Source organism: Seriola lalandi, unplaced genomic scaffold (genome assembly GCF_002814215.2).
Source record: "Seriola lalandi dorsalis isolate HSWRI2012SDOR001 ecotype SW California unplaced genomic scaffold, Sedor1 jcf7180002054522, whole genome shotgun sequence".
Lineage (NCBI taxonomy): Eukaryota > Metazoa > Chordata > Actinopteri > Carangiformes > Carangidae > Seriola > Seriola lalandi.
Window position 1 is genome coordinate 31873 of NW_019525075.1, and position 12500 is coordinate 44372.

The 12500-nt window shown below is 41.1% G+C and overlaps 1 protein-coding gene across 2 annotated transcripts in view; it reads right to left on the reverse strand.

Moving 5' to 3' along the window:
* LOC111660764 (SLIT-ROBO Rho GTPase-activating protein 3) overlaps positions 1-12500 on the reverse strand; it is a 56223-nt gene that overhangs the window by 16691 nt on the left and 27032 nt on the right. For both annotated transcript variants that reach the window (XM_023414155.1, XM_023414154.1), the window contains exons 4-8: positions 11606-11668; positions 5598-5783; positions 4129-4257; positions 474-695; positions 242-343 (exon numbers count right to left, since the gene is read on the reverse strand). In XM_023414155.1, the coding sequence (XP_023269923.1) occupies positions 242-343; positions 474-695; positions 4129-4257; positions 5598-5783; positions 11606-11668 (702 nt within the window). The remainder of the gene's footprint in view (positions 1-241; positions 344-473; positions 696-4128; positions 4258-5597; positions 5784-11605; positions 11669-12500) is intronic.

Consider the following 12500-nt stretch of genomic DNA (forward strand, 5'->3'; position numbering starts at 1 on the left):
CCTCTCTTCATCATAAAAGAGACAATTTCATATATAACTTCACAGAAAACACAACATTGGCGCTGTGATAATCCAAATATATTCTCAGCTCCTGCAGAGCAAGGGTCATTGAAGAGTAATTGCAATGAGAACAGATGGTGATGTGGCCCTCCCACTTGGCTCTGGGGAAAATGAGACAGGGCTTTTTTTTTGGGGGGGGGTGTGGTGGTGCTGGACAGACAAAACCATCATGAATCCTCACCTCCTCGTTCTCAATCTTTAGCGTGGCTAAGCGAGACTGCAGCTGGTGGTAGCGCATCAGGAGTTCAGTCTGGACAGGCTGCTGAGCGCTCACCTGGCACACCTGAGGAGGAGGAGGAGGACACATGGACACAAAATAGATCCATCTTTATAACAAACACAAAAAAATATTCTCAGTATGTGGTAACAGAAACAAATCTTTAATGAGAGCTGTGGCATTTGGAGCATCTCACCTCATCTCCCATGTGTGGCAGATATTCAAAGCGCATCGGAGGGCAGAACACCTGGTTATGCATATCCATGATCTTGTGCTTGTCACTGCGAGAGTCCAGGTTGTCCACTGCATTCTCTATGATATCCAGTCCCTCGTGGCGGGACGTCTCCAAGTTGTACTCGGCGGATAAGTAGGTCCTGAAGGTGCGTGCCAAGCTGGCATGGTAGCCGAGGTCACAGCACTATAGAGATAAAATATTTTAAGTAACAAGAAAAAAAAAAAGGACCACTTTGTAAATGTGGAAATGGAACAGCAAATAGAAATCAGGGAAAATACTGTCTGCATTGATTTTAAACTTAAGTAACTTAACACCAGACAGAAAAACAGTGTTTCTCTGCCCTCTCAGGTCTGTTTCTGCCAGGTATGGTTCGGTGTGGTCGGAATTGTGATGTCACAGTGTACTGACCACACCCTAAAGTACACTTTTACATCACTGCAGCAAGATGGGAAGTTAAGCCACTGGCAACCAATAAAACAAGATTTTTAGTTGGTGTTAAGTCGTTCTTTTAACATAATTTACATAAACTCATCAGAGAATGAGGAAGCATGTGAAAGGGCAAATCTGTGTTGTGAAGTCTGTTAGTTAGAGGACCTTCTGTCATGATCAGACCTAGTTCATGGACTAAATCCCAAATTACATCCAGGCATACAGGTTACCTTTCAAAAATAGAAGTAAAGTTCACAGAATTACAGGAGCTGGCACAGTAGGACACCAGGGATAATTACAGAGCCTTATCACACCGAGCTGTATGAAGTAACCTAATTAAGCAGAGGACGGTGGTGAGGAGGTTTAGAGGGAGGCTTGAGGCAACTGACAGCTCTGTGAATCACTAAGTAAACGCTCTTTAGCGCTCTTTAAGCACTGAGGAAGTAGTATCTCTACTTTGGTGCGCAACCCTGATTGCACTACTCAGTCAAAGTGGCTCAGCAGACTGGAGACTAAAGGGACTAAATTAGCTTTTTTTTTTTAAACAAACAAACCGAGTGAGATCACATATCATATTCATATCTGCAGCAGCAGCCTGTAGGAGCAGAGCATCGGGGGAGGGAAGATCAGATGCACCATTTGCTTTGCTTTTAGTATTCTCATCCATTTCATTGGAGCTATGCAAGCAGCAGGTGTACACGTACTATATTAACACTAAAATATGCAAATATTTGGCATTTATTATATATGGAATCAATTTATTTTTTTAAATGTTCATTTTTACACTAGCTGCATTTTGTTTCGTTCACATGCACTTAATGTTAGCTGACCACAACGAATGTAAAGCATGCATAATCACATTTTTTTAAATTCTTGTTATATTCTACTTTATTGCTTTCTGCTGCAAAAATGTTATTTTTCCATTGAACTACAGTAATTTAGGTTTCAACAAATTAATCTTATTTTCCTGTTTCAAGCTTAAATATTTTAATCATACTGACAGCACTGACCAGCGTCACTCTTCACAGCATTCATCATTTCCAGGCAGTGTAATTGTAGAGTTGTAGGGTTGTAAGGTAAACTCAGCATGTTATAAATCTCCCTCCAAACAGTTTAAAAGTCAGTGATGCCGACTGACAAAGCTGACTTCTCGCTGCACGACCGTCTGGTTTGATGTGTGGTGGGTTGTGACTCTGACAGTCAAACGAGTCATGCTCACAATCCTATTCCCTGTGGCTCAGCAGGATTTGGGATGACATGGACCTTTCAGCGGATCCATGAAAGCGGCCCAGCAAAGAGGCAGGGATAGCTATGAATCAGGGTCTGAGGATGTCCAGCTACTACCAACATATCACCTTCACACTGCATATAGCCTGAGACAGGTTTAGCCACAATCTGTCTAAAGTAATCTACCATACTATACGATGTGTAAGTGTTTAAAATCCCAAGTAATGATCATTATATTGTAGAAATCTGACTGAAATCAGATCTTATCATGCCTGACCTGAAAATCTGCATCTATCACTGTGGCTAATGTGGTGAGGCCTCAAGCAAAATATTTGACAACCAGGGCCATAATCACAGAGAGCAGGGGGAAGAAACAAGAACAGGAAAACTGCGGAGCTGACAGGTTCACATCAGATCATAAGATGAAAGTTTCCTTGACCACAAAACCAACATTCAACGCGATAAGTCATGTAAGTCCTCCAATGTAATATAGGCCTCCGTGGCTTTACAGAGCAAAAATCACCAATCAAGTACATTTTCGGTAGCACAACTACGTAGACTATGTTGCACAGGCTACAGCAGATTAGAGCTGCAACTGAGGATGGTTTTCGTCATAAATTAGTAATGCTCGATTATTTCAGAGTCCAAAATCACGTCTTCAAATGTCTTGTTTTGATTGACCAACAGCTCAAAACAAACAAATATCCATTATTACAATGATATTAAACAGAAAAAAAAGCAGAAAATCCTCACATTGGGGAAAATGAAAACAAAAATAAAAGGTTAGCAACTGATTGAAGAATAACTCAAATGATTAATTTTGATTCACCTTTAGAAAACAGTATTACTGATTCCTGAAACCTTCAGTGAAGACTAGAAAAAACTGGGGGACACTGGAAAAAATGAACTAGTTCAAAGCTTTGGGCAATGACATGTACAATGACAATGAATGAAGAAAGCAGACAACACAAAAAGTATCACCTCCCTGAAGAGGGAGCTGTTTGCGCGAGTCTCTGCAGTAAAAGGAACAGATCCAGAGCATTTCCAATGATATTATGTAAAATGGTCAACAGAGGTTTCTTCATCTTAATCTTCATCTGTTTGTCTGCAGGGTGACTGGGAGCAGGTCACCCAGGGCTGAGAGCTCAGTGCCAAGCACATTCAAGCCTCAGTAAACACTGCGTCTGCTCACCAGCCGACTTTGACCGACTTCCAACCATTAGTGGTTTGCTAGACACAGTCATCCTTTTAAACACTACTAATCAGACTTTCCAGCAGTGCGGCTGCTTCATAATTTGCATAACACTTAGTTCATATTCAAGTGCTGTACGTAGGTTTTTTGTTGTCAGATTTTCTCGCAATTCAGGACATACAATATAGGGACTATTGTAGTGTTAACTTAAAATAAAACACCTACTGCTTTTTGAGTCACTTTTAGAAAGGCTGCTTCCTCTACTCTGATCCATGAAAAGAGAAACCACAGAGGGACAGACAATAGAGAAAATGTGTGTGTGTGTGTGTGTGTGTGTGTGTGTGTGTGTCTTGGGTAATGTTTTTCCCTTGGAGACAGTTAGAAGCAGAAAATCACAAGGACATGCTGTGTTTGTCACAGCAAAACTCCCCAAAGCAGCATCAACAAAAACAAATGAATGAAATATCCAGTCAAAAATATCCTTCTGTAGCTGCATGGAACTAAACTCATTTTCATGTCACGACTCACCAGCGTATCAGTGTTCAGTTTGTTAAGCAGAAATTAATAATGATAAAAAAAAAACAAAACAATGGTAAATACATTTATTGGGGCCAACAGAGCAGCTTGGAAACAAACAGCTAACAGGCTGAGAGTGAATGAGACACAGGAACAGATGGTGAGGAAAGTGACAGTGCTGCAGAGTTAAATCAACATGAGAAATCCCAGCTGAGAGATGTAAACAAACACATGTGCCTAGCGCATACTTACATCAATCATATCAGAGACGTCATGGATGTAATATTTTGCCACAACTGCATTTGTTGCTGCCAGGTTCAACAAATAGTCATTCCGGGCTTTTGTGCATTTCAGCTTATTCTCTGAGTACTTGGCTTGCCTCTGGGGAGGAGAGAAGAGACAGAGAAGATGAAGGAAAAAAAACAAAAAGAAAAACATTAGTGCAGGAAAATCAAGCAGTAGGGAGGGTTTGAGCGTGTGCTCAGGCAGCCGCAGCTTTGGGACCATCAGACAGGAAGAGATGGCAGAGAAAGTTTGGAGAAACAGGCTCTAGAGAAGCTTCCTCTAGATAGTAACGTGAAAGGTGCCACAGCCGTGCTTGTGTTTAGTCATTATTCAGTCTCTCAACACTTCAGTACCAGATGCTGCAGAATGTGGATGCTGAGATTTCTGTGTGTTGTGTGGTTTTAAATTTTGTACTTTTTATAAGTATATTTCCCAAAATGTCAATTTACAAAATATTTTCACAGACTGCATATTTCTACTCTTAATGTCTTTGTGTCATACAAGTTTAACTAACATGGTTGGAAACCTACGTGGGTGTATTTGCAGAATGAATATATACAAATAAGTAAAGGAAGTAAGAGTATTTCAGTGGTGCTAAACAGTATTGAGAAAACTACTCTAGCAACACAATGATTCAGACATGTCTCAGAACAACATTATTGCTGTTTGAAAAACAACTACAACATCACAATTCTAAAGCAGAGACTTTTGCCCATTATTTAAATTGTTTATTTGTACATTTCAGTAGTCATGGGCATTTTATTTCCAATTTCACAAAGCCATTATGATGCAAATTTCAGTGGTGGGTTAGAGGAAAAGAGATTAACTTTTTTTTCTTCCTTTTCCTCTTCCAACCTGTTTGCAGGCGGAGTAATGAGACAAAGAGCTTAGAAGAAGACACAGGGAGAAAGAAGAATATTCATTGCCACGTTGTGCTATAAATAGTGTTCGGTTCCCAAGCCAAGCAACATCTCTGAGGATACCAGCTTGAAGAGGGAGAAACGCTGTCGCCCTGACAGCCTTTTGATTTCCTGCACCTGAGAGATAATGGTGGTTTCATTTGCATGAGGAAATTCAAGGAAGGAGATCCAGAATAACAAATGCATAGGTGGGTCTAAAGTACAATGTTCTCCAGAGAACACCAGGGACTTAAGCAAACTAGAAATCTGCACTTAAGATGGAAAGTTGGAGAGTTGGATTACTGGCCAGGAGTGCAGACCTAACAGTATGTTCCTGAGAGTTTTCTGACAACAAACAGAGCTGATTCTCTTATAAATCTAGACTCTTTTAACCTCATCGTTCAGCTTTGAGGAAAAGCTGATTAAAAGGCCTTATCTAGCCTCAGCGCTGAACTGATGACTCAGGACTTTTATCAAGCCAAACAGAACTACACGTGTATGCGAACGCAACACTTGTCTTATCTTAGACATACTCACCTTCTCTTTCATCTTCTCAATTTTCCTGACGGAGCTGCGTCTTGGCTGGCGGTCCTCGTGGCGCAGCAGGTTCACGTTGAGATCTCCTGACTTGCTGAACTGTTTCTCCTCCTGTTTCTCTGCATCCTTCAGCTTGCTCTCTGCGCTGATGCTCTCAGTGTGGTACATGTGGTATGTTTTCATCACCTGCATGGGAAGAGGGACAGATATTTGATAGACTGACAATTAACTGGGCTTACTGTCATCACATTTTACCATATAGGCTATCACATGCTGAAGGAACAGGATACTATGATTTTATCTACAGTACATACCGGAGCCCACAGGCTGAGAGAAGCAAATACAGGTGCAACGGTTGCTCAGTGAGTAACATCGAAATGGATGGAGGGTTTTTTTTTTTTTTTTAAGAGCTGCAACAATTAGTTGAATAATAACTGACAGAAAATTAATCGGCTAGCCGTGTCAATTAATCGTTTCAGTTATTTTTCAAGCAAAAATGACAAATATTCTCAGTTTTCAGCTTCTCAAATGTGAGAACTGGCTCCTCCTTTTCTGTATTTCATATAACAGTAGGCTGAATATCTGTTGGTGAAACACAACAAACTAATCTAGACATAGTTATTTTCTAAAAGATTTTATACACTTGAATTGATTAATCAAGCAAATAAAGAGCAGATTAATCGATAATGAAAATAACTGTTAGTTGCAGGCCTATAGAAAATAATACATGGTGAATAGACTGTGCTGCACAGGATTTGTCTGAAACCTGTAGTAGAAAGGCATCATTAGTATTTTACCAGGGGGCAGCTAGCCATTAATATGTGGAGGTGGCCACTGCTGGGAATCGTAAAAAGGACACGTAAACAAGCTCTGACTCACCCTCTGAGGTGGACACCAGCTCTGAGTCTGTTTTTAAATTTGGATCGACTTGAGATGTGGATATTGTTTTTACTACTCAAGTGTTGTTTATTATATAGAGGGTTGAACACGTGTCTTTTTTGGCCAAACTCCAAAAAACATTCCACAAAAACACATGTGCTTTTGTCCTCATGTGTCGATTCACAAAACAACCCATACCTGTGTACTGACTTGCTTTAACATTACTGTTATCTCTGAGATGTGACCGAAAATAAGGTGAAAACAGGCCTCGCGCTCCTCTTCCGAAAATCTGGTTTGGTTTGAGCCTTTTCATGGTGGCTTGGTGGATCAATTTGGGCCGTCAATACGGCCGTAACACAGATGTCACTACATGTGGAATATTTTAAGTGGATCCAGGGGCCCAGGGTTTAGTCTTGGCCGTCACTTCTTCAGCTCACCCACTTCACTCCCCGCTCACTGTGGCTTTCCTGGCCTATACGTAATTTCTACTGTAGCTCTTCATCACCCCAGGGCCTGTTCATTGTCAGCTCTTTCGTGCAGCAGAGTGACAGCATTGTTTTCTGTGCTCTCTGCAGTTTCCTCTTCACTTTGATCTCCTCTTAGACACTCACATTTTGACACAGACACCTCTCCACCCTACTCCAACACGGTGATGACAAGACTGTAGTGACAGAAAACCCTCATTAGACAAGACAGAAGCATCCTGCATCTTTCTTAACTCGTCCCAGATGCTCATTGAGAGAGTCTCTCCTCTTAGAGGCTCATTCTCAGGCCTCGTAAAGGAACGTCCAGATGTGAGGTGCGTCTTCAAACGTCTCGAGCATTCAGAACTTTCTACGAACACCTCAGGATGTTAGACAATCAAGACAAACAGGCATTTATTTGTTTCCTGTGATCAAGTCAGTAATGCTCACCCGGTGCTGCGCTTGAGCAGTTGGGTTCCTTTTATCTCTATGAGTGCCACTCATCAAAATCACATGTTTGCTGCTGGGTTACTCGCAACTATAATCTTCCACTGACCTCAAACCCTGTGATAGTAATATTTACAAGTGCTGCCACTTGAACAGCCTCTATTTATTCCCCTGTCTGTGCTGGAAAAAATACCTCTGCTCTCCAGGCAGTGCAGGAACAACAAGAACAACAGAGTGACAAAGAGCTCTAAGGCAAACACCTGAGAAGCAAAATAAATAAATAAATAGAATAAAAGACACGGCTCTATTCTCAGAGTGACAGAGCCTACATCGATGTAGCTACTCCACGAAGAGAGAAACTAGGCTAACTCCCTGTTCCTCCCCAGGCACTCAAACTGTTTCTTTCAAATTCCTCTGAATACGTGCTAGATTTCTAGCCAACTTTGAACCATCTGACTGCAGGACCTGCAGCTAAAGACACAAAGTAATTTGCAGGAAGACTGAGCTTCAGCTGTGTCTACAGGAGGTGTGTGCATAGTCGTGTCCTCTGACGACAGCCTAGGGCTATTTGACGCCTGAGCACAGTCTCTAAGCTGGTGAAAGAAACCCAGGAGGGAGAGAATGGCTGGAGGTTTTCATAATGAATGCAAGGTAGATACTTCTATTCATTATAAATCTAAAAACTTCTCAAGGCTAGTGTGGTGCTGAACTTTGTTTCATATCATCCCTCTTCTCTTTCACCTCAAAATATTCCCCCCTCTGACCACATGTAAAAAAAAATCTGCTATTAGGGGGCTTATGAAAATCACAGAGCGACCTATATGGTGAATGGCACAAGGTCAAAAACATGAGGAAGAAACATTCTTACTCAAGGTAATAAGATACCAAAAAATCATAACAAGATCCTTACTATAACTATTGATCCTGCTTGTGCATGAATAATTAATGCTGAGACTCTTCTTAAATGTCCAGATGTGCAGAAGACTCTTTCTTTTTCATGACTTGCATGTTGTCGCCATGAATCAGTGACTTCATAAACGAATGAATAAATGAATGAAAGCTACTCCATCACCCTCGCCTGTTACAGGAGTTTCAGAGTCAGTGTCGTAGCCGTTAACAAAAGAATAACCGTGTATGACACTGAAGCGCAGACAGCAGACTCAAGGTGGCCGATCAGAGAGATAAGATAAGCTAAAGCTTTATTGATCCCAGTGGGGAAATTAAGTCGATGTAGCAGGAAATGAACACAGATTGAAGCAAAGAAAACTTGAATTTCACAGAGCCATGTTGCCCCAAGCAACGTTAGGAAGTGACTGACTGACGTTCAGGCCTTCACTCCCATTTCTCATTTCAGACTCAGTGCTTCTGACAAAAGCCACAGACAACAAGATCTTCACTCTCATTAATACCTCTGCTGCTGCTGCTGCTGCTGCTGCAGTCATACTTTGAACAATATTTGAATAATAGCTTCAGCTCACAGTCGTACGTCTCTCCCTTATGTCTCACTGAGCAGCCAGGGATCCAAATGGGATTTCACAGTTTTCTTTCAGGAAAAATTGTTTTGTTGGCAGCCAGTGAAAACTGTTAGAAAATACCACAAGGCAATCACCATGTGGCCACGCTATTGATTTAGCTATTTCTGTACAATCAAATACTAACAAGGGAGAAGTAATGAAAAACAATACTTTTTTTTCCTCCAACACTCAGACTTACTGCTGCCCGAGGGCCATCATGACGTGAATTCAGATTACTTGTGGAGCATTTCAGGCCACTTTGCCTGTCTGTGCATTGTCAAACTGTACAAATCTTATGGTGGTAACTGGGAATATCCCATCCCAAGTCAACTTCATTTGCACGGTGGTTAATTACAGCTGGTTCCACGGAGCTTCACCACGGCAGCTTAATGAGAACAATCAATATAAATATCTGTCAACCTTAGAGCCTGCACTGAGGTTCATAAACACAAAAGTCAATAGAAAAAAAAAAGGGGGAAGAAATCGTGGAAAAACAGACAAAAACAGGGAACGCCTTTCAAGTACAGTCACAATGCAATGGGTAATTAGAGAGAGAAAATAACGAGAAGCAAAAATGTCTGTGTTAATTAACTAAGGATAATTTGTGTTATTGCAGCAACACATTTTTCACCTTAGCTGTGAATTTCTCACAACTCCCACAACCTTTCTCACACAGTATATGGGGAGATGTAGGCTATACGTCCACATTTGGCTTTTTAATCTTCAGCCAGACAGCAGCTGAGGCCAAGCAGGGCCTGAGAGGAGGGACCATCTGACTTTTATTATGCAGCATTGTCCTGAGCCAGAGAGGGGAGGGTGGCTGAAACAAATATATAGCAAAAAAGTATGAGAGTAATGATTTGTTCCCAAGTGATTCTGGATGCCAGGGTGAACCTTAGATACACTCTGACACTGGAAACCAAACTGGAAATGACTGGCAGGCATAATCCTCTGACAAGGGAGAATAACTGCATTTTTATTTATCATAAGAACTGCCAAGTGTATAGAGCAGCAGCCTTGGTTAGTCTACCAAGGTATCTGAACAATAACAAAGTCCTTTTAGATATATATACGCGTAATAAACATACTGTTTGTGCACTTTTGATGAACACATGCTCCCCATAACGCCGCCTGTTTCAGCATCCAAATGTACAGATGGCAGGATCAGGGAGAGTTGCCAATACTGCCCTTTGGTAGTTTGACTCTCATCACATTGCACATATGAATAACTCATATAAGGCAGCTTTGCCATCTCTTCTGTTTCACCTCAGGGGACAGAAGATTGCTGAAGTTGCCTGGAGCTTGTCCAGTTTTTTGGTCTATAAGCCTCCCTCAGTAAGAACTCCTCTCTGAGTAACAGTGCAGCACTAGTGCAGTGTGTCCTGATCCCCGACATACGTTCATCGATCTGCAGGGTTTTGTGCAGGAAATCCCATTATCAAGAATTCAGTTATTACCAATTACTGTTCAACAAATACAATTCGACGGTAAATGGTTGTAGATACTGGGGGCAAAAGTGAAAAAAAAAAAACTGCTGCTACAGTGATGTCAGTTAGAAACATTTATCGTTACATGCGACAGCGTGTTGGTTCTGTTATCTGACAGTGTTGAACCAACAGGACATGATGGGCTGACACCCCATTTAAAATCACAGACGAGAAATGTTGAGACATGCTGCCCTCATTAATACTGCCCTCTAATTAAGTTGTACTGATCTTTGACTGTAAAAACTCAGTTGACAGTTTAATCCAACTAGGAATGATAAACACAATGAAATATTAATTATGTGGGATTTTTTTATGAGCTAAAACCATCCCACTTGATGATAAGTGCTTTGGGAAACATCCATCCACATATCCATTCACCACCTTTTTTTTTTTTTTTTTTCTTAAAGGAAAACACATGGGAAGCAGCTGCAGGATGCCCAAGAGCTTCTCACTATGAAAAAAATGGGCTGCTCGGAAACTATGAAAAAAAATCTGCTTTTTAGATAAGTGAACGTTATTGGCTACCAACAAATGAAATGCTTCAACACGCCAGCAAAGATAAAGCAAACGTTGTACCAGTGGAGAAACTGGTCATTATAGTAACTGACTATCCACAACAAAGCAAAGTGGCGGCATCAAATAGAAACAAAGCAGTTGAGCTGGAGCTAAAATGAATGAGTTGTCTATTGTTATGGAAACAAGATGCACATTATGTAATCTGCTGATTATTCTTCATCAAGAGCTCCCTACCTCTCTATCACTAATTATGCAAACACAGTCTAATGAATGATGCAGTCATGTGTTATGACAGGCAGGTATTTCACAGGCCTCCACAGAGACAACCAGTGACGTGAACCCTGAACAGGAGCACAGCTGAAGGAGTCGCCAGATGTTGGAGTGATTTGAGTCCAGAAAGTTGGAGAGAGAACTGTAATGTTCCATTTCATCATTTACAACTTCCCAACTCATCAATTACCATCATTGTAATCCCCATTTGTCTAAGCAGATACACAAAAAAATAAAAGAAATCACTTTGAAATGAATTGTTTCCTTCCCACTCAAGGAAATTAAAAACAGCCTGAACGGTCACAAGAACGTGAACAAAATAGAAAGAGTATGAAATAAAATCAGGAAGAAAGAGAGGAAAAAGAGCTTTGGATGGGCCCTGAGATAAGGTGTGAGAGATCGATGCGTCGGAGACACAGAGCATTACTTACAGTGTAGAGTTCATTCGTCACTTTCACCAGCTCCTCGTGCATCTGGATCCCGATGTCCTTGCTCTGTAACACAGCGAGCAGAAAGACCGCGGGTGAGAAAACAAATATCTTTTGAGGCGTCGACAGTGACCTGCTGGAACAAACTCAGTCGATTATGCTGCCACTACGACTTTGGTGAGTCATAGATAAATATCTCGACAACTTTTAGATAGATGTCCGGATATTTAAAGACATCAGAGGATGAATCCACTTTACTTTGGTGATCCCCTGACTTTTCATCCAGCACCACCAACAGGTCAGTGATTATGAAAAGATATCTCTAAAATGGAAGACTGACACTATAATGCACACCAGAAGGTAAACCCTGCTCTTTTAGGTCTTTCTCCTTTTTTTTTGTCCATCCAACAGAGTGTCATAGCCTCACAGGGCTGCTGGAATATAGATTTCAAGTCTTGTTCTAATAGAAAAATTTCAATATAACAACATTTTCAGCAGAGAACACAATAAACAGGCTTTCATAAACATAGAGTGGATTATGGGGCAATGTCCTGACTGGGCCTTTTGTCATATTTGTTTTTATGTTAGAATAATTTCATTCCACCCACTGCCACAGACTCCCCTGCTCACCCAACCACCCCTCCCTCCGTCTCAGCAGCGCTTTCTTTCAGCCAAACATGAAACATCATTCATGAGGAAATGAATGAAAATATGGGACGGCACTGCTTTTAAAACAAATTGTTAGCGGGAACAATAGCGAGGCTCGCAAATCAAGTTGGTGAGCTTCCATACATATTTACACAATGAAGCAAACTTCACAACGAATTCCTTACGATTATAGTGCTTTACTTGGCGCTTCATATTTAGACTTTTGCAAAATCTCTTTTTTCACTCATTA